At 42.9% G+C, this 19,602-nt stretch overlaps 2 protein-coding genes across 11 annotated transcripts in view; one reads left to right on the top strand and one right to left on the bottom strand.

The window, feature by feature from the left end:
- The window catches only part of LRCH1 (leucine rich repeats and calponin homology domain containing 1), a 120,046-nt gene extending 115,290 nt beyond the window's left edge, over positions 1-4,756 (top strand). For 6 of the 9 annotated variants that reach the window (XR_004417015.1, XR_004417013.1, XR_006162930.1 and 3 more), the window contains one exon: positions 2,133-2,219. Coding sequence is in view for 3 of the 9 variants with exons in the window: in XM_033051608.2 (XP_032907499.1) it covers positions 2,133-2,246 (114 nt within the window). In the remaining 6 variants the exon portion in view is untranslated. Of the gene's footprint in view, positions 1-2,132 lie in introns of all 9 variants that reach the window. The other 3 variants (XM_033051608.2, XM_033051609.2, XM_033051611.2) reach the window with 1 other exon arrangement.
- A 1,756-nt stretch (positions 4,757-6,512) lies between these two features.
- On the bottom strand, positions 6,513-19,572 carry ESD (esterase D). 2 transcript variants are annotated; one of them, XM_033051612.1, is made up of 9 exons: positions 19,506-19,572; positions 17,500-17,575; positions 16,484-16,572; positions 14,916-15,014; positions 11,296-11,420; positions 10,850-10,969; positions 10,572-10,670; positions 7,787-7,954; positions 6,513-6,738 (listed from the first exon to the last, which is right to left on the bottom strand). In XM_033051612.1, exons 2-9 carry the CDS (start codon positions 17,565-17,567, stop codon positions 6,658-6,660), a joined length of 849 nt encoding a protein of 282 aa, XP_032907503.1. In that variant the 5' UTR covers positions 17,568-17,575; positions 19,506-19,572; the 3' UTR covers positions 6,513-6,657. The 2 variants fall into 2 exon arrangements, with proteins under 2 accessions (XP_032907503.1, XP_032907505.1); XM_033051614.2 differs by lacking the exon at positions 19,506-19,572 and adding an exon at positions 18,075-18,346.
- Positions 19,573-19,602: the final 30 nt, after the last annotated feature.

Below are 19,602 nucleotides of genomic sequence, written 5' to 3'. Positions count from 1 at the left end.
ATGGCTGCAAGATGGAAGTAGTTCCTTGGCTTGGCTGGACAAATAGTTGCCGCAGAGAGGGGCAGGGTGGACAATAGGAACAGGAGGCAGTTGCCACAGTTTGGTCAGTGTGAATCAGAATCCACAAACTCAGTGGAATAGGAACTCAGCTTTAGCAAGAATATGACAGCAGCTTTCCTGGGGAAATGTGTGTTGTCCATCTCCTGCAGACCTACTCAGCTAAGCTCCTTGAAAAGTATCTGTTTGAAGTTGTTTCTTGGGTCTTAAAGAAATCTTTCAAACATAAAGTAATAAAGACTAAACCAACTTGAGTAGTAAATATAAAATGTAAACAAAATATAGTTAAATTACAGTAAAAAGTAGCAGTATCAGATGCTGTGATTGTGAGTGAAGTTTCTCTCTTATCTCCAGGTTCAGTAGTCAATAGGTACATTTTGCAGCTTTTCCTCTCATTGAGGCTGCAGTGGGGTGTGAGGAACTTCACAAGGAATTTAAGCAAGCTAAATTTTGGTTACACATAGAGGAAATATTCATTAGCAAAACAAAGTCATAAATATCAGAAGCAGTAGAACAGCTGTTTAGTACTGATACTTTTCTGGAGCTATGTCCTCCTAGAGGAAGTCTCCTGAGCAAGTACTGGCCAAGAGTGGAAGGAGATAAAAACAATAAAACATAGGTGCATAACGTAACAGAGACTGTATTAATTGTTCCTGTATGTACCAGTTCCATTATACTGAGTTGTAAGGCTCCACAGGAGACTAGAAGGGACTAGAACTGAAAGAATGTGTCATGAGAAAAGAGGTGGAAGAGATTAGTGAGGTTTAAATTGAAGAAGTAATCAATATGAGGAAGTGTGGAAAAAGACCATGAATTGTATAAAGATAAGACAAGGGACTCTTAGTTAACATTACATACAGAAGACAGGCAATTAATTAAAACAATCTCAAATGCATTGGTAGTTTTAAAATCTGAAAGCTTATTGAATAACTAAGATATGCAGTAGTGAGAATATCAAAACCACCCTCTTCTTTCCAACAAATCAGTACTCCAAGTCTGCTGATGGTCATGTATAGATATATAGGGAAGGAACAGGTTAGATCACACAGATGGTGTCTTTTTTATGCTTAAAGCAATGACATAGAGCTGAAGGACTTCATGAGCCAGACATTGTTTCCATGTGTTTGTGTTTAATAGCTCTGTTTGAATTTTTCTCTTACCTGTATATTTTTGTCATCCCACTTAACGCTTTTGGCTTTCATGTCGTAGCAGTGAGTCTCACAGTTGTAATTATGGTTTATGTGGTGTAGTCTGGCTTTTCCATTTATTTATTATAGACCTGCTGCCTGATTTCATAATTCCATTGATTTCTTAACAAGAATACCGCATAACATTGAGAAAAACTCTTTAAAGAGAGAGCCAGTCATGACACAAGGCTGCCTCTCTAAGGCTTTCTCTAATTATTCATGGGTGGGTGTCTTGCTCTCCCTGTAGGAGATGCAGTATTTGACTTGACTGTCTTCTGCTGTAACAGCCTCTGTGGACAGCTAGTGAGTTCCATCCTGGCCATGACTGCTGTGTCCTTGTGGTGAATAAAGTTGATTCAAATAAGGTGCAAATACTTGGAATGAAACACTTTACCCATTGAATGCACAACATTGCACACACTTCCCTGTATGTGCTAGAGTGTAGTTTTCCAGGTGCATATCCTGGGATCTGTCTAGAGTTCAGTGGGAGAATGGAGGGGTTTTGGTTTTCTTTTTTCAAAAAAGTCAGCCTTCCATCCCCCATCTCACACATGTTGTAACAGAGCAAATGCCGTGTTATCCTGCTTTGTAGGTGAAAGTTTGTTGTGTGCTTGCTGGCCCTCCCTCTTAGCTGTTTACATGCTGTAATGACCACAGAACAACTTGGTTCTGGGGCCCAGAATATTAACAGATCTCTCACTAACTCTTAGGTGTAGCAGGAGCAAAATCAGAGACTTTCTGACAAAATCACAGGAAGTTATTTTTAATTAAAAATAGGAAACGATTGCTGCTTGCTGGGCTTTGTGTTCCAAATGTGATCATATGAAGTGAGGTTCTGCAGTGAGTATTAAATGTTCTAATTTTTACTCCCTTTTTGTCTTTTTCTAGGAGAAGCTCTGCCTACCACATCACATCCTAGAAGAAAAGGGCTTGGTAAAAGTGAGCATAACAGTTCAAGCATTGCTAGATGTAACCACAGTGAAACAAGCTTTATTCACATGAAACTACTCTCTCTGCTGTTACCAGCTACACTGTGCCATGAAAGAATCAAAAAACTGCCCATTTTTTCAAACTGCATTGAAAACAACTCCAGTACTCCAAGAGTATTCTTACATATTTCAGACTGTACGTATATGTGTTGAACTACAAAGCAGAAACTGAACAGAAACACTTTCTAGAGGAAGTTGACGCTTCACTGCTTTTATAGCTCACTTTGTACAGTACTTACTAAAACCACCTCTCTGCCACTTAAAATTGTGTGGAGTACACAGCTGTCTTGCAGCAAGATACCTTTGTATTATTAAACTAAGAATCACTGTAATCACCTGGGGGGAGGGAGAAGGGAGAGTAAATCAGACTGCTACCACCTTAGGTTTTTCTGCAGTTGCTTCAGGCTATTGCCTTTTAAAAATATCCAGACATAAAATATTTATATAAATATTATTTATTAGTGAGTTGTTATTCATCCTTTGGATGCAAAATGTAAATTAGGAAACTGTATTTTATTACTGCTTTTTTTGTGGTTAAACACTTTATTTTAATATAAATACTTAGTTATTTTTTATTCTACTTGGTGTGCAGTAGCTCTAGATCAACGTAAATTGTATTTTCTAATATGTAAGATAAAAAGTAAACAAAATAGGTGCTTCTATTAAAAGAACAGCTAGCTGGAATGACATTCTTTATTTCTTGAATCTGTGGAACATTGATAAAAAATGTCTGCATTCCATTGAGTTTCCTACATTCCAGTAACACCTCTCCCCTCACTAGACTAAATTGGCTGAAAGTGAGAGCACACCCATTTTATTTGTATATAGATGTTTAAAAACAAAAAACAAAAGGAAATATGTAAACTTGAAAAATAAATGTGAACAAATATTTTTGATTGCTTATTTTACTATGCACAAGACAGTTAACTTTTGCCACAACAAAATGAATTATGTGCATTAGGATCATGTGTCTTGAAATGTAATTTTGCACTGTAACTTGATTTCTTTTAAAGATTACAGCACTACAGAACAAATAGTAAAAAATAGCACAAGACCGTTAACAAGATTCACCAGGTAACCAAAAAATTAACTTGTTTTCTTTGGTGATTCTGTCAAGAGGAGATAAAATGACTGAAATTGCCAAAGGCAGTCTCAAAGACCTGATCTTCCAGATTCAACCTACCTGAGTACAGTGCTTCTCTTTAAAAGTATCCACAGAATTAAGCACAATGTTCTGTAGTGCACATTTGCAGCATCAGACCTCTACTTCCACATCAGCAATAGGAAATAAAAAGTTCTTCTCCTTATCACCACTTTACATTTTTCAAAGAGATTTTTAAAAGTATAATTTATTACTAAGACATCACGCATTTTAGATCAGAAAGTTCCAGCACAGTGATTCTTCTGCTATCTGGAACATCCCATTTTCATTCACACAAGAAGCCAGTGATGGGGTTTGGGCAAGCAGGACAGGGCAGCTGCATGTGGTGAAAAGGGAAGCTGGCTGGGGACACACAAGCAGGGAGTTTGAAATGTAGAGTGGCAAAAGAAGAGGCAAGGGCGGGGGAGGACTAAATATTTAAGCAAGAGGATGGGGAGAGAACTATTGTATGAAGGCTTTTGGGCAGAGTGATGCATACTTGTCACTACCCCCTCTGGCGGCAGCTGGACACACTCTCCCAAGGCACTGCATTTAAACCCCTCCACGTTCAGTAGCAGATCTGTTGAGCTTCAGACGGTGTCTGAAGGCAGAGCACACATTTCAACACCACCACTTGCTAAAGGGCTGGGAGGTAGTGACAGTAGCCTGAGGAGGAGGGAAGTGGACTCACAGACTATGAGACAGACAGTATGCATGGAATATCCAGTTACTTCAACCAAAGCAAACCATTTATTTTATAGAGAGAACATTGACTTAAAATTGTAATTTGATTGGCAGCTAGCATATTGTTTCCTATAAAATGTACTGTGCACTTTAACACTAAATGAAAATGTATTTTAATATTTTACAGAGCTGCACAAATATCTGTTTTGTCAAAAAGCACGAGCAATGTAAAGAAAATAAGTTTTCAAGTCAGAGTTTATCAAATTTTAGAAGCATTCAAGGATCAAGTATAAAAATAGGAATATTGATTTCTGCATCTTGAGGGATAAAATGCAGGTTTCCTGAGTATTTTTTTACAATGTATATATGGCAACATGAAGCTTTGTAATTATTATTATTTTGACAAATCTTGGTTTTTTCATAATTAAAATTCTGTTTTTCTCCTGTTAGTGTCTTTCAGTATTTGCTTGAAGTTAGCTGTAAATAAATAGCTCTAAGTATTTTGTAATACAGCTTTTTTTATGCAGTCTTAACCTGTATGGCTAAAAAGAGAATCTTCATGATCCTTTGTACAATATTTATATGTGCAATAAGACATGCATGGCAAATCTGTAATATCCTCCACAGTGAACATAATGTATATAGAAAATCTTTACGGTAGTTACAATTAAACTATATTATTTGCAGAAACCCTTTAATGCCTTATCCCTATGATTGATGATTTCTTGTAAAAGAGACAGTAGTTGGAGAGTGTAACACTGGAAATGATGGGTTTGGGGATGGAGAAGATGATGATGGGATACAAATGAAGGAATTTTGCAGCTAAAGTAGGCATAAGATCCAGCTGGTAGCTGTTGGCTGAAATGTTCTCCCTGGAGCTGTGCTGCTCCTGTTGTGAAGGCCTCCTGCCAGCATCAGTGGCAGTGAATTATCTGCCCTCTGCTGCCAGGGCTGGGTTGGGCTCAGGGAGATTGGGGAAATCCTCCTTCAGTATGCTCCTGCTCACATTGGTGTATGAGAGTTGTTAATTTTACTGCTAACACTTCTCTCCACAGGGCCGCCTTTTCTCCTCCTGAATTGCAGAGATTGCTCTGCAGCCTTCTTCTTCAGCAAACAAAACCTGAAGATTCCTTGATAGTACTGAATCCAAACAGCAAACACTGGCCCCTTTGGCCCCAGGGATAACCCAGTGTGCCAGGGCTCTGCTCAGCTGCTTTGCTCTGCCCCTGGCTGCAGAAACAAGGAACAGGTCACAGCCTGCTCTTGCCCATACAGGTTTCTGAAATCATCCAAGTGCAGATCTTAGATTCCAATGGAGTGTGTCTTCACCTTAGTGAACAGGTGACTTCATGGGCTTTGAGATGGGATTTTGGAAGCAGAGGATCTTCCTGCAATATTTTCCTTGTGGAAAGCTCTTGCAATGCACACAGTTGCATCTTCCCAGCCTTCAGAGCTCACTTAATAAACAAACAGATGCAAGACTGATACAAAACAAATAAACAGAGGTAAGATTGATACAAGTCAATGCCTAGTTTAAGGCTGTCACCTGCACCAGCCTCTCCGTAACCTAGAATCCAGCAGGAGCCAGAGACACAGAAGAGCATTCAGCATTGCTTAAAAAAGGAAACCTCTCCTACATTTCCTCTGGCAAGAGTGAGTCAAGTTTTGAGCAATGATTCAGGTCCAGCTGATCCATGAGAAAGCTGAGTTTACAAGTGATTACTTGCAGTTTACTGGAACAATCTGTATTCTTGTCCAAGGTAGCTAGCAGAATTACACCACCAAGAGCTGTTTCACATCTGCCACTGTCAAGACTAAATTCTGCCATCTTCTGTAAAGTAAGCATACTTGATTTCAGCAATGAGAAGATATTAGATCATCTAGATAGCAATTGCTTTTTTCAGATCTATTTAGCAGCTTCCTCCCAGTCCTGTCAAACCTAAGATACACAGGACAAGTCTTTCACATTCTAAGAATCAAAGGCAAATGGAGAAAAAAATCCTTTTTACTAGAGACTGATTCCTTCACATGTTTTTTAAGAGGTCTTTGCTACAAGTATTATCCATCCATTTGCTTGATAACACACAGGGCAGTAAACTACTGTGCACAGCAGGCTTGGTCCTTGGAAGGTTACACAGGCCAAGGAAAAACACACCTACCACTTCAGATTAATAAAGTGGCTTGATTAGCTGTGCCACTAACAACTTCCTTCACCATTAAAGGACAAAGTAAACCCCAGTAATTAATTAGTTGAATGGGCACACTGTTGTTAATCACAGTCTTTGCACTAAGAGCTTTCTGCAGGTGCCACATCCACACCCACACTCATGGTCTGAAAATCACTCATCTGCTGGCTTACATTTTGACCCAAAATCCAGCAGATGTAACTTCATGGCATCACGAGTTTTCTAAGCACGCAAGAACATTCCCAATACTTACTCTAAAGCACACGCATCAAATTAAGTGTGACTTTTATTTTTTTTAGACATACAATCAGAAGAGCTCCATTTTACAAACATTATTTCAGCAAATGTTTTTTGTTTAGTTTACCACTATCTCTTGATTTATATTGGCCAGACAGCAGTCACATCCAAATGGTTCAAGCATTGAGGTATTTTGCATGGTGTTTGATGTGGTCATTAATAAATGAAGCAATGAAAAAATAGCTGTGATCGTAACCCTAGAAAAGAACAACAATAAAGCCATCAGCAGAGAACATACAGCTTGTGATAAAGCAGTCATGCTAATCTCTCTTGAAAGAAATGTAATGACTCCTGGTTTTATCCATTTTAAGAAATACCTGGAATATATATAAACATGGCAAGGGATACAATAATAGGCTAAGTACAGATGAGCACTAGGAAGCCAAACAAACAGGAAGTGCCTTAACCTGCCCAGATCTAGAGATGGGTACCAGCACGAGTCAGCTGCAGAGTGAGATGCAATCTGAAAGAACAGTTGCTCTCACAGGCACTGTTTTGGTGAAACTGGGGGGGATAAGGAGAACACAGCCCAGGTCTCAGTTACTGCTCCATCACTGTGCTGAAATGTCACCCATGCCCCTTCATCAGCACTAACCTTATCTTTAAGTGAAAGGTTTATCATAAAACAGAGGACAATCCTTCACTCTCCTCAACTGGACTCCTCACTTTGAGTCTGGGTGGAAGTTGCCAGTGGCTTACAGACTCCAGTGCTCTCAGGACATTGTTGTTCTGGGCTAATGCACTACTGGTAAGAGCCATCCCTCCACCTGGATCTTTACATGAATCTAGGATGTCAAGCAGTTCCACTGCTTCCCAATTTACACTAACCCATGCAAACTAAATCACAAAGTTCTATGGTAAACACGAAGCCCACAGCACAGATAAGGGATGCAGCAGAAGGCCATGTGTCACTTTGGCTGTTCAGTGACTACGATATTCATTAAAATGATTAATGCTGTGTCTTCAGCCAAGCACCAAGCACCAGTAGCCCGAGTCCCCGTGCAGGGATCAGCCTGTCCAAGCTGGAAGCACGACGGCACCTAGTGGTGAAGCACGGCTGAATCAGGCGGGTGATGCACACCCTCACGGCCCATGCAACAGGAAAGTGTCGCTTCTCACCCTCCTCCTCAAGTGGCACAGTGAGAGCATGCCTGCCCCTTACCGACACTCTCTTCTCTGCCTGCTGTACAGAACCAAAAATCACAAACAAGAATCCAACAACCAAGGACTCCAGAAACAACTTGCCTGCTGCAGTCTGAAGACTACTGGGATTTTCTGCTCGGTGCAGGCAGCGATGAAGTTATCAGGCAGTAACTGGCCAGCAGACAGGAACTGGTCATCTTTGCCTTGGTCAATCAAGATGTCAAGCCGAGGGCCTGAGTAGGACTTCACAAGCTGTGTAGCATCATATGCCTGCAGAAATAAAAGAGAAATGACATTCAGTTACATATGTTCAACTGGTTTCAGTTTGTCAACTGCAGGAAAAGAAGAGAGAGTCCTGAGCAGCGTTGATCAGGTCACCAAGTTGCACTTTGTAACAATAAAAAAGCAGGGAAATTCCAGGCAACTGAAAAGTAATACTCATTGCTTTTAAAAGAGCAAATGTATGACTTAGGTAATTACCAAGTTGGCACTTTGACCAAACACCACATCCAGCCTAGGGCTGAATTCCTACAGAATGGAAGAACAGCAATATAGTCACACCCTTGTGCAGAAACTACAACCTGCTGAAGAAACTTTGTGTCTTGGTGTAATTATTCTGGCCTCTAAAAGTCAAAACACCAGTGTAACACAACTATGCTGCTGGGAAGGCATTTAACCTGAAGGTTCCCACGATCACTTGACCAAGAAACTTTGGTTCAACTGAGAAACAAAAATTAAAAACTCTAAACATATACATATCAAAATTTAATTATGATGGGGAACATGTTACCCATGGGGTCCTGTGCTCATTACATGCTCAAAATAACTTCTTTAAAAAGACAGCAAAGTGTTCAAGGCTGTGGAGAAGACCAATCACCAATGGACACCAAAATCCGAAGTCCTACACCAAGGCATCAGAGCCATCCTTCCAGGAGGCCACCAGATCCAGAAAAGACACTATGATGCAAGTGGGAGCTTGGGCTCAGCCCAGCACTGTGACCACGGTATCAAATTATCCTGAACATATTTACATGGCAATTTTAAGCGAAAATAGAGAGATCAGCGGTTGTTTATCTGTGCCAAAGGCAGATCTAAGTCTGTTCCTGATGATTGCTGCTGATCTATTGGACTAGATTTGCAGAAGCACTCCAAAACAAGTTAAGGGGACAGAAAACAGGTTTTTGGGCGGCTGTTTTGCTTTGTTTCACAACAAATCCATTACATTAAGTCTAAGCAAGTTTAACTGGTGGTTTCTAAGTACACAATCTACTCTATTAACAATTAGAAAATCAGAGAACATTCTCCAATCCTGTAAAGTTTTAATCAGACCTGGAAGTCTTCCTAAGACATACTTTAATCCAATTTACAAGGGATTGAACTGCAGCTTGTGCTTACTTACAAGGAAACCAGAGTACAGTAGTTTCACGAATACAAGCCGCACGGACTATAAGCCGCACTTCCGGTGCCTCGACAATGTTGCTGTCTTTGTCAATAGATAAGCCGCACCCCGAATATTAGCCGCACTTTCGTTCGTCGCGAGAATCCGTGCGCAGCTTTCACAAATTGGCCAATTAGTAACAGGATCGCGGCATAGCGGGCTTTACTGGCTCGGGGCGGGGCCAGGAAGGCTCGGCCCGCTCATGGTTGCCGACGGGGCCGGCCGGGTGGTGCTGCAGCCGCCGCCGGGCTCACTGGCCCCCCTCTCCCGTCAGCGCTGCCGCGTTTGCTCGTCCTGCCGGCGGGCTGCCGCCGCCGCCGCTGCGAGGCACGCCGGCCGCCCCCTCCCGTCTGCACCGCCGCGTTTCCTCGCCCTGGCCGGCACTGCAGGCCCCCGCACCGCCGGGCTCCCCCACACTGCTGGCCCCGATTCTGCTGGGCTTCCCCCGCTGCCAGGCAGCCCCACCCACCGGCCTTCCTGCTTCTGCCATGCTCCCCTGCATTGCTAGCCCCAGTTCTCCCGGGCTCCCCCGCCCTGCTGGCTCAGGCTCTGCTGCCCTCCCTGCCCCACCCTGCTGGCTCAGGCTCAGCCGCCCGCCCCCCGCACTGCTGGCCCCGCCTCTGCCAGGCTTTCCCACCTCTGCCGGGGCCGGCCGGGCTCCAGCTTGGCTTGGGGCTGCCGCAGGCTCTCACTTCCGTGTTGGCAGCTTTTAGAATTTTGTTAATGTATTAGCCGCCCTCGAATATTAGCCGCACTTCCGGGTTTCCACCAAACTTTTGGTCAAATTGGTGCGGCTTGTATTCGTGAAATTACTGTACATGGCCACGACGATCCCTTCTAACTTAATTATAGAAATACAGTACAGCCTTTAACTTGAGATTAAAAATATTGAAGGGCTGCCCAAATAATGCAGCAACCAAGCAAACAAACATTTTTTTTTATCTTAGCCACTCATATGCAACTACTGATAGCTCAAAATTAAGGCTCTGGAGCTAAAACTTGACTTTATCTAGTTTAACGCTGCTCTGCAGGACACCAATTTCCAAGTATCCAACTGGCTTCTCTTGGAGGGCTCCCACAGGCTGCCCCTGCAAGATGCATGAGGCTCATCAGTCTGAACAGCATGCAGCAGTCTCTTCAGGCTACTACAAAAATACATGGCTCATAATTGTTCTCAGCCCAAGCTTTTAAATCTTCAGAAAACTGAGAGGAATGTAGTTGATTTGATAAGAGACCTGTATTTCATTACATTTTCATAAAGACAGCACCATAAGGCAACAGCAAGTCACCCCTGCCAGAAACAAACAATGCTTTTTTGTGCTTAGGGGTGTAGTAAAACAACAGTACCAGCTCATGGGCGCTCCAGAGTTTTTTTCCAGGCTCCTGCTGTGATGTATTTACAGATCACTCATTCATCTATTATTAAAGAACTGGGGCTTCAACACATACCTCCCACTTGCTTGCATCTGATCCCAGATATCCACCAAGAGCTTTCTTCCCCCACTGACACTGAATTGGGTTGCAGATTGGAGCAAATGCTGACACCGACTGTTCAGAAAGATAGAAGTAAAAAAACCAAACAAACTATGTAACAATGAACTGCAGCAAATGAAACTATTTATACATTTAATGCCTTCAAATAATGTAGTATTATGTTTTCTTCTGCCACGTCTACAGAAATCTATATAGGCATTAGTATACCTCATATAAGCTATGCTTCATCTTACTTTGTACTTCCCAGGATTCTTCAGAGCAAGAATTAGAGCTCCATGACCTCCCATAGAATGCCCAAAAATAGACATCCGTTCAGGGTCAGTTGGAAAATTGGCATTTATTAATTTAGGCAGCTGTAAAGGAGACAAAAGCATAATAGAAATATTAAAGCAACTTGAGTATGTTTAAGAAAAAAGCACACAGCTAAGCAATTTCTAATGCCACTGAAACCAAAGGAGTATCTCTGGTTCTAGCCTGACATTTGTGATCACGGCCTGAAAGCAACTTGAAGGGCAATGTGAAATTAAAAGGAAACAGTTCAGCCGATAATAAGTAACTCAAAGTATCTCTATAGAAATCTCCCATAACCTTGTAACACAAGAAGTGAGAATTTCCTATGGCAGAGCCACACCCCTTTATCTTACCCAGCAACACCAGGAGAACCCAGCAGCAAAGTTACCTCATCCTTTACGTAGGAATACATCCTATAGTTTGTTTTCCAAGGATCTTCAGTGGCATCCACATAAAAACCAGCACCAGTGCCAAAATCCCAGCTTTCATCTTCTCCTTCAATATTGCAGCCACCTAGCATGAAAAATCTTTCCCTTACTAGATGTTCAGAATTGGAGAACCTGCCATACAAATCAGACTCAGGACACAAGTTCCTCAATAGTATCTCTACCCCTTCAACTACAAGACAACTCAGATTTTCATTCATTAGTACAATGTTTTCAAGTGTTATTTCAACACTTTTAAAATAACACTTACATAATACCTACCGATATATCCAATTTATATATAGTGTCAGTATCTCTTCATAAATATAGCATATACATGCCTCCTGAATTAGTTCTGTAAAGCTTTGTCCAATTTACCCAGAAACTTAATCAAAAGTTGGCATTTGTTACTTGGTGCTACCAGCTTATTTCAATCATTAGACCTCATCCTATCCTAAGTACAAGAAACTGTGTGAGAAACAGAAGAAAATTTCCCTTATCCCAGAATGACAGAACCAGGTATCACCAAATGTTGTGTCCAAGCCAATTTATGTGCTTTAAATAATGCCTGCTACACCTCCCTTTTTAATTCTCCAGAAGAACAATTCACTGTTACTATAACTTCACAAATCCATACCTCTACCTCTTCTGCAATTCATTTCATTGCTCCCACCTATAACTTCCATGAAACTTAATTTCTTCTTTGAATAACTGCAGGACTGTATCCCCTTTTCCAAGGCTGCACTTTCATTATACATTTGCAGATGTGTTCTTGAAAGTAAGTACATCCCATCCAGTCCTCCCTTTGATTAGTTTGTGATTTACCAGCCTGATCTGCAGAACAGAATGTAATATTTCAAGGTACATGTGATAGCAATGCTTTGGAGAAAGTGAGGCCAATTATTTCCTAGTTTCTGCAATCCGAAATGACACAGGCTTTTACCACTGTCAGATTACACTGCAAACCCACACATAACTCAAGAGTCCCTCACAATTTGTGCAGAGATGGCTGCCACCCTGCCACAGTGTGAAATCAGATTTGTACAAGGATCAAAGTTGACTTTGCTCCAGTGACATGCCCTTTAACACTGAGTGACTCTGTAATTTAACAGTCCAGCAATCATAGGGACTGTAGTGCTTAAACAACGTGTTGGATGTAAAAAGTCTATCTTCAGTACCTTGGAGATGGACAAAAACTCTAAGTCCTGCCAGGCAATGAAGGCATAATGCTCATTACACTAAAAAAAAAAACTTTCAGGAAATCTGAAAAGGAATCTGCATAATACTACTCAGTATACCTGTCTGGAAAAACCAACACCTTCGAAACAGGAAAAGTAAAGTCTATCAAGGCCTGACAGAGGGTCTGTAATGAAAATATTTAATATTTCATACAGTCTTTTTCCCCATCCAGATACATCTCCTGGCTCCTGAAAGGTAATTATCATGCATTACCATTAAAATACATATGCAAGCATTTTCAATACCTCTCAGCTCATGACTATATTTTAATTGCTTTTCACTTGTTTCCCCAGATAGCTCAAACATACAGTAAATTCACGAATACAAGCCGCACTGATTATAAGCCGCATCTCTGGGTGTTGGCAAACATTTCGGTTTTTGTCCATAGATAAGCCGCACCCGAATATAAGCCGCTCTGTCGTTCGCAGCGAGGACCCGCGTGCAATTAGTAACAGAACCGCGGGAGGGCGGGGTTTACTGGCTGAGCTAAGGCTGTGCAGGCTCGGCCCGCTAGGGGCCGCTGACGGGGCCAGGTGGGCCAGCCCGGCGCTGCCGCTCGGGGCCGGCCGCCGCTGCCACTGGGCTCGGTCACCCCGGGTCCGCGCTGCCCTGCGGTGGCAGGCAGGGACGGAGCTTCCCCTGCTCCTACGGCAGCGGCGGCGGGCGGGGACGGAGCTTTCCCGCGCCCGTGGCGCCGGCGGCGGGCAGGGACGGAGTTTCCCCGCTCCTGCCACGGCGGCGGCGGGCGGGACAAAGCACCCCGTCGGCTCCCCGAGCCACGGCAATGGCTGCGCGGGGCTCCTGTCGGCTCCCCGAGCCGCAGCAATGGCGGCGCGCGCTTCCCCCCCCCCCGGGCTGCAGCAATGGCGGCGTGTGCTTCCCCCCCTCCTCCCTGGGCCGCAGCAATGGCAGCGTGGGGCTCCCGTCGGCTCCCCGAGCCGCAGCAATGGCGGCGCGCGCTTCCCCCCCCTCCCCGGGCCACGGTAGGGGCGGCCCGGGTCCCCCCTCTCCTCCCCGGGCCGCAGCAATGGCGGCGCCGGGCCCCCCCCGTTTCTCCCCTGGGCTGTGGCAGAGGAGGAAAGAGAGCTCTCCCGCCTCTCTCCCCGCCCCCCGTGCTGCCTGCAGGGAGCCAGGCTCCACCCGCAGTGCAACAGAGTAGCGATTTGTAACAATCGCAAAATGCCGACTTTGCAGCTGCTCGGCTCAGCACTCTGGCAGGCACTTCTGAGGTTGTATTAGCCGCTCCTGATTATTAGCCGCATTTCCGGTTTAGGAGCAAAATCTTAGTCAAATTGGTGCGGCTTGTATTCGTGAAATTACTGTACTTAAGAACATCTGGGGTCTCCGAGCTAAAATTTAAGACTATAATATGAAGCTCATACCAAAACTCATTTAAATAGTATAGCAATCCTTATCACAACTACTCTATATGAATGATGCAAAGGTTAGTTGACCATCTCTAGCCTGCAGCAAATAGCAACAACGAACTGTTAAATTCATTCATTCACACGTTTTGCTCTTCTGTCCCTCTTCTTCATTAGAAACATTTACATTCTTTGACCTGACACAACTTCAAAACCTAGATGTAAAAAATACTTTATGGATAGAACATCACTTCTTTCCCATATTGCCAGTATTCAGATGTAACCCACTAAAACTAGGGAAATATTAGAAGGTTGGCACTTTTGTTTACAGCACTCATGAGACTGTGTCAGAATCCAACAGATACAAAACATAAAACAGTGAATCTCAGTATTTCCAATAACTGCAGATATACCATTTTCTGACTTTCCATGCCATAAGCTCAGCCTTATACAAATATCAGCACATCATTAAAAAGTTCATTCATTAGTAGTCAGTTGTAGCTGAGGGGAGAAGAGCTTCTAGATTGCGTTTCAAGTAATGTAATCCTCTGAAGGCATGTATTGAATTTGCTTTATAAGACAGAATACAATTAAGAGCAAGCATTGCATCTTTGTGTGGCAACACAGTTCTGCAGGGTTTTTAGGGTATCAGCAAGGCATACAAAATGTCTGCAAGGATTCTAATAACACACATTTCTTGTTTCACTTTTCTTCCCTCTACTTGTCAGTGCTGAACTCTATAACCCCTTGGTTTTAGTTTTAGTGCCACAACAGGAAGAGTTTCAAATGTCAAATCCTCATTACCCCGTTATTAATAACACACACTAGGTAATATAGTGAACAGTGCAAGATGCAGAGGTGAGGTCAAGTTCTGACTCTGGTGGGCAGCCCACTTTTCAGCACACTGCAGCACCCCATTCTCTGGGGACAGAGAGTGCACTTCAGCGCAAAGAGTGTGGCCATTCTCTTGTTGAACTTACGTGGGCTCGTGTCTGGTGCCACTACAATAAGGCCGTGCTCAGCAGCCGCTTGTTGAAACGCAGCTTTCGTTATAAAATTCTGTTCTGTGCAGGTCAGCCCTAGGGAAAGAAAAATATCATTGGTTACCCATTACTCATGGCATACTCTTTTCAAAACTCCTTCTGACAGAAAAGGTTTTGAAAAACAAGCATTCCTATCTCCATAAACACGAAAGATCTTTTCATTAGGCTCAACAATACTTCACAATCCACAGAAACACAGTTGCACTGTCCCATCTAGACACACTAACAGTGATCAAAACCAGATGCGAGTGCACCCTGTATCCCCTGGAGCATCAACCCATGCAGTGCACACTGCCTCCAAGTACTGTGCATTTAAACCCATTGAGCACAGGCACTTGCTAAGGCTAACACTTCTGACATCTAATCCTGCAACTACATTTTTGTTTCTACTGTCATCCCAGCTGTTTGCATTACAGAATCACACATGTTGCCTGACAAATTTGACATACATTAGACAGCATAAAGGGCCCATAAGCACCCTGGCACCAAAACTCACAGCAATACATGCTTTTTGTGCAGCAGCAGGTCAAAATAAAGTCCAATTACAAATAAATTACATTTCACACCAATATTTCAATTTTTCTTCACTGTGCAATTTGAGAGGAGTTAATGATTCTGGTTTCCTCTGAGGACAAGTTGCCAGTAACGTAATTTGACTGATATATTGCCCAAGACAATACAGTTTACATTCAATAAAATAAATGTGCTGCATGGCTTAGATATCTTCAGACAATTTTGATGTTCCTAACTTCAAGTATAAACATTTTTACCTAGTCCACTGTCACAACACAGATCAGACACACCAGCTATTTTGTGAAATGAATATATACAAGGAACACAAGTCTCCACACTAACAGTCCAGTCTCCAACTTTCCAAACATAAGTCTCAATAAAGCAACTTCTTAAATTACAGAACAGAGTTTCTGGTTTTTATTTTGAATAAAAGAGAAAAAAGAGGATTTGATTAATTAATTTTTGATGAGACAACTTCACTCCTGTTGCACAAGCCTCTCCAGCCCCTGGCCCTTTCTGATCCCACAGTTCTACTTCACACTAGACATGTTTGTGCTTAGGCAGCTGACAGCACCTTTCTTTTCAAGTTCACCAGGACAAATATGCTAGCTTCCATGGGTTCTTTTCACATCCCTACTCTTAGGGATGAAAGAGTTTTTAAAAACAAAAGAAAGCAGGACATGTCCCAATGGGAAGGCCTTACAGGAGAACCTTTATATATACACTTTGGAACAAAAGGTATGAACATTTTAGAACAAAAGGGGAGAACACTTTGAGCATTTTAAAACACAATTTGGTAGACTACCCCCAAGCTGCATCCTGATTTATCACAGAACACTCAAACTAAGTATAGCTTCCAAACGATGAGTTTCTGTAGAATCCAAGAACTGCCACTGTAGCCCCCCTACATTAAGTTTTCAGTAATCGTAGTGCAGCAGTTTAAAAATATTTAAGATTGTATTTTTAAAGTTACTAAGACCCATGTTACTTACCCGAGAGCCAATACAGCACAGGACACTTCCCAGTTTCTGCTTTCGGAGGCAAGTAGATTCCAAATTTCATTTTGCATTTTAGCTCTGCACTGTATTAATAAAATACTTCTTGTTATCATCACTACTTAATCAACAAGGTCACTAACATTAAAAAAGAGGAATCAGTGGATCAGTGCATTTCATTCAAAGGGAGATCTGGTCAGTCAACAGTAGCAATAAAGTTAAAGGAAGGGAAAATCAATTTTTAAACTCAGACTCTAGATTTGGCAACAGCTAACTTTTCAACCTTGTTCTGAATATACTCAAAACAGAGACTTACAGATAGGCCACATTTTCACAGTGTTGCTAACCGAGAACAGGTTAAAAATCAAATTTTGAATCCCAGCAGTATTTAGCTTGAGTTTTGGCTACCAAAATGCTAAATAATTTTTACTGAAGAACACATCCACATGACTTGCACAAGATAAAGTGCACAGCATATGCTGAAAGGAAGGTTTTCAACCTACTAAGTGCACAGGCCAATTAGTAGCTCAATTAAGACTAAAGCCTAGAACAATCAATAAACTCTTATCAAAGTATAACTGATGACTTCATTTTTATTTGAGTCAATTTTTTTAAAAAAGCTTGGTTTTTTGTACACCTTTATTAAACAAGGATCTATTCACCAAGTCACCGCTCACAGCACTTTTTCAGAGTGCACAGAAGTAAGATATCCAATAATGAGCGGAACTTTGCACACACGGTGGCTCTCTGTGCTGCAAACAGGACAACCCAAAGTAAGGAAGCTTCATATTCAAAGGTAAAAATACTAGCTTCCCACCTCAGCTCTGCAGCACTAAGTACACTAGATTATGTTAAACATTAACACAGAAATTCAAGAGCATAGCCAAAGCAGCAGCAGATATTATTCCTGACTGAAATATGGATATTAGTGAGAGCAGGCTGTCTTCCTGCAGACTGACAGGATGGATTCACTGCCCCAAGCTAAACATCTTGGTTGCTTTAGTGGTGTTTACCTGTCATGTTCAAACACCTTCTGGAAACCTTCAAAGCATTTGTTGCTGGAAACCTGTTTCAGTGCCATGATTTTAACTGGGAGGAAAAAAAAAGAAAAAAAGAAAAAAAAGGAAAATAAAAGGAGAAAGTTAAATTTGAAAATAAAATAATCTTGGTCTTAGACTTTTTGAGAACAGAAGAGTTGAATACACTTGTCGTATCGTGGCTTAATGTTATTGTTTCTCAGAAGAATTTCCTGCACGTGCTTTCTGATGTTTCATTAACTTTCTATTTCCCAAAAAAAATGGGGCAGGGGAGGCTGAACTCTTGTGGGCAGAGCCTACCTGCTTTCCTACAGACCCACATCTCCAATGACCTTTACCTCAGGACTAACTGTGGCTTGCTCTTTGGCTACCAAACAAGCATTCCCACGTGCTGTGATTTAACGTGGAGCTCCCTGTGCCAGGCTGTTACCTCCACAATTACTATGCAGGAGAAAAACCTGTCCCACCTTTCCTTCTCATGTGTGACAGTATCCAGACAATAACTACCACAATACTGAGCCTTACTCTCATCTTTGATGGAAGTTAATTACCATGTTCTAAGTCTGTGGGACTGCAGAAACAGAGGAGTAGAAGGCTTATTTCCACGGCAAACAGTATGAAAAATACAAATAAAGGAGAGTCATGGGAGTTTTAGAGCAGCTGGTAGCACAAGTGTGCTAAGGAAACTCGGGAATGCTGACACGAAGTGGATGTTGTCAGCTTGCACAGGGGCAGTAAGGCCAAGCAGGCAGCTGAAAGGTGAACAGACTGCAGGGTCACTGTTATAAGTACATGACACATTGCTGGTTTTTTGCAACTATTAAAATAAATACTTTATGTATAATGTTAAAATAGCTTTTCTGTATGAATATAAGACTTTTTCTTTTCTTCTAATAGCAAAAGTTAAACATAAGCTTTTAAAGACAGTATGCTTAAACTACCCACCTAATTAAAATAACAACCCGCAAATGTGTAATAAAAAACCTGCAACTAACACAACAATTATCAACGCTCACCAACTGCAAAAAGCCAAAACTACCACCCAAATTAAAAAATAATAAAAAATATTAGAACTACAAGCCAAAAAACACACATACCCTAAAAAAGCAAACCCAAAAAGCAGCCACGCTAAACAGTTCCCAAAAACTTTTTACTATGCAAAAAAACCCCTATAATATGCAACAAGTTAATGTATTGTAAAGTGTATTTAAAAGAACCTTCCCAAAACAACTGTGTGTGCTTAGCAACTTGTCAAGCACCCAATCGTTTTAACCCTTTACTTTATGTGCATCTCCTATTATCTTTTTATTAAACCTTTTAAAATTTTACCAAAACAGTAAAACGTGTTTTTCACAGTCACAGAATCATCACGGATATGCTGAGTTGGAAGGGACGCCCAAGGACCATCGAGTCCAACTCCCAGCCCTGCACAGCACCATCCCCGAGAGTCACACCCTGTGCCTGAGAGCATTGTGGAAACGCTCCTTGAGCTCTGCCAGGCTGCTGCTGTGACCACTGCCCTGGGGAGCTGTTCCAGTGCCCAGCTACCTCTGGGTGAAGAAACTCTTCCCGATATCCAACCCAAACCTCCCCTGGCACAACTTCAGGCCATTCCCTGCGGTCCTGTCACCGGCACACAAGAAAACCCTAAGAGGAACCCAGGTAAACATCAAAACGCAGGCGTTCCATCCCTCACACCTGCGCACTCCCACGGGCCAGCAGAGCCAGGCTGCACGGAGAGCCCTGAGGGCTCATGGCTGTGTCCCGCGGGGCCGGGCCTGAGGGCCGCCCGCCCGCCATGGCCCGGCAGCGCCGCGCTGGGGCAGCAGCAGCAGCAAGGCCCCGGCCCGGCCCGCACAGCCAGGCCTGCCCGCTGCGCTCTCCTGTGCCTCCATTTCCGCCCTTCCCTCCGGCCAGGCCCGCACGGTCCGCCCGCTGCCCTGCCACCTCCCCGCGCTCCCGGCCCGTTCCCGCTGCCTTACCGCGGCGGAGCGGCGGGAAGGGACGGCCCCTGAAAGGAGGCGGCTCCTGCCCCGCCCCAGGGCCGGCCCGCACCGCCCCCGCCCGCCATGGCCCCGC

This window comes from Catharus ustulatus, chromosome 2 (assembly GCF_009819885.2).
Source record: "Catharus ustulatus isolate bCatUst1 chromosome 2, bCatUst1.pri.v2, whole genome shotgun sequence".
NCBI classification, from domain to species: domain Eukaryota; kingdom Metazoa; phylum Chordata; class Aves; order Passeriformes; family Turdidae; genus Catharus; species Catharus ustulatus.
This window is presented reverse-complemented; position numbering and strand designations above follow the sequence as displayed.

What these genes read in the sequence shown, in the direction of transcription:
- ESD (XM_033051612.1), bottom strand. Translation starts at nt 17,567, where the DNA reads ATGGCACTGAAACAGGTTTCCAGCAACAAATGCTTTGAAGGTTTCCAG. An exon ending in TGTGCTGTATTGGCTCTCGG is followed by an intron (nt 15,015 to 16,483) that starts GTAAGTAACATG and finishes TTCTTTCCCTAG; the next exon opens with GGCTGACCTGCACAGAACAG. An exon ending in CAGATGCAAGCAAGTGGGAG is followed by an intron (nt 7,955 to 10,571) that starts GTATGTGTTGAA and finishes TTATTTCTGCAG; the next exon opens with GCATATGATGCTACACAGCT.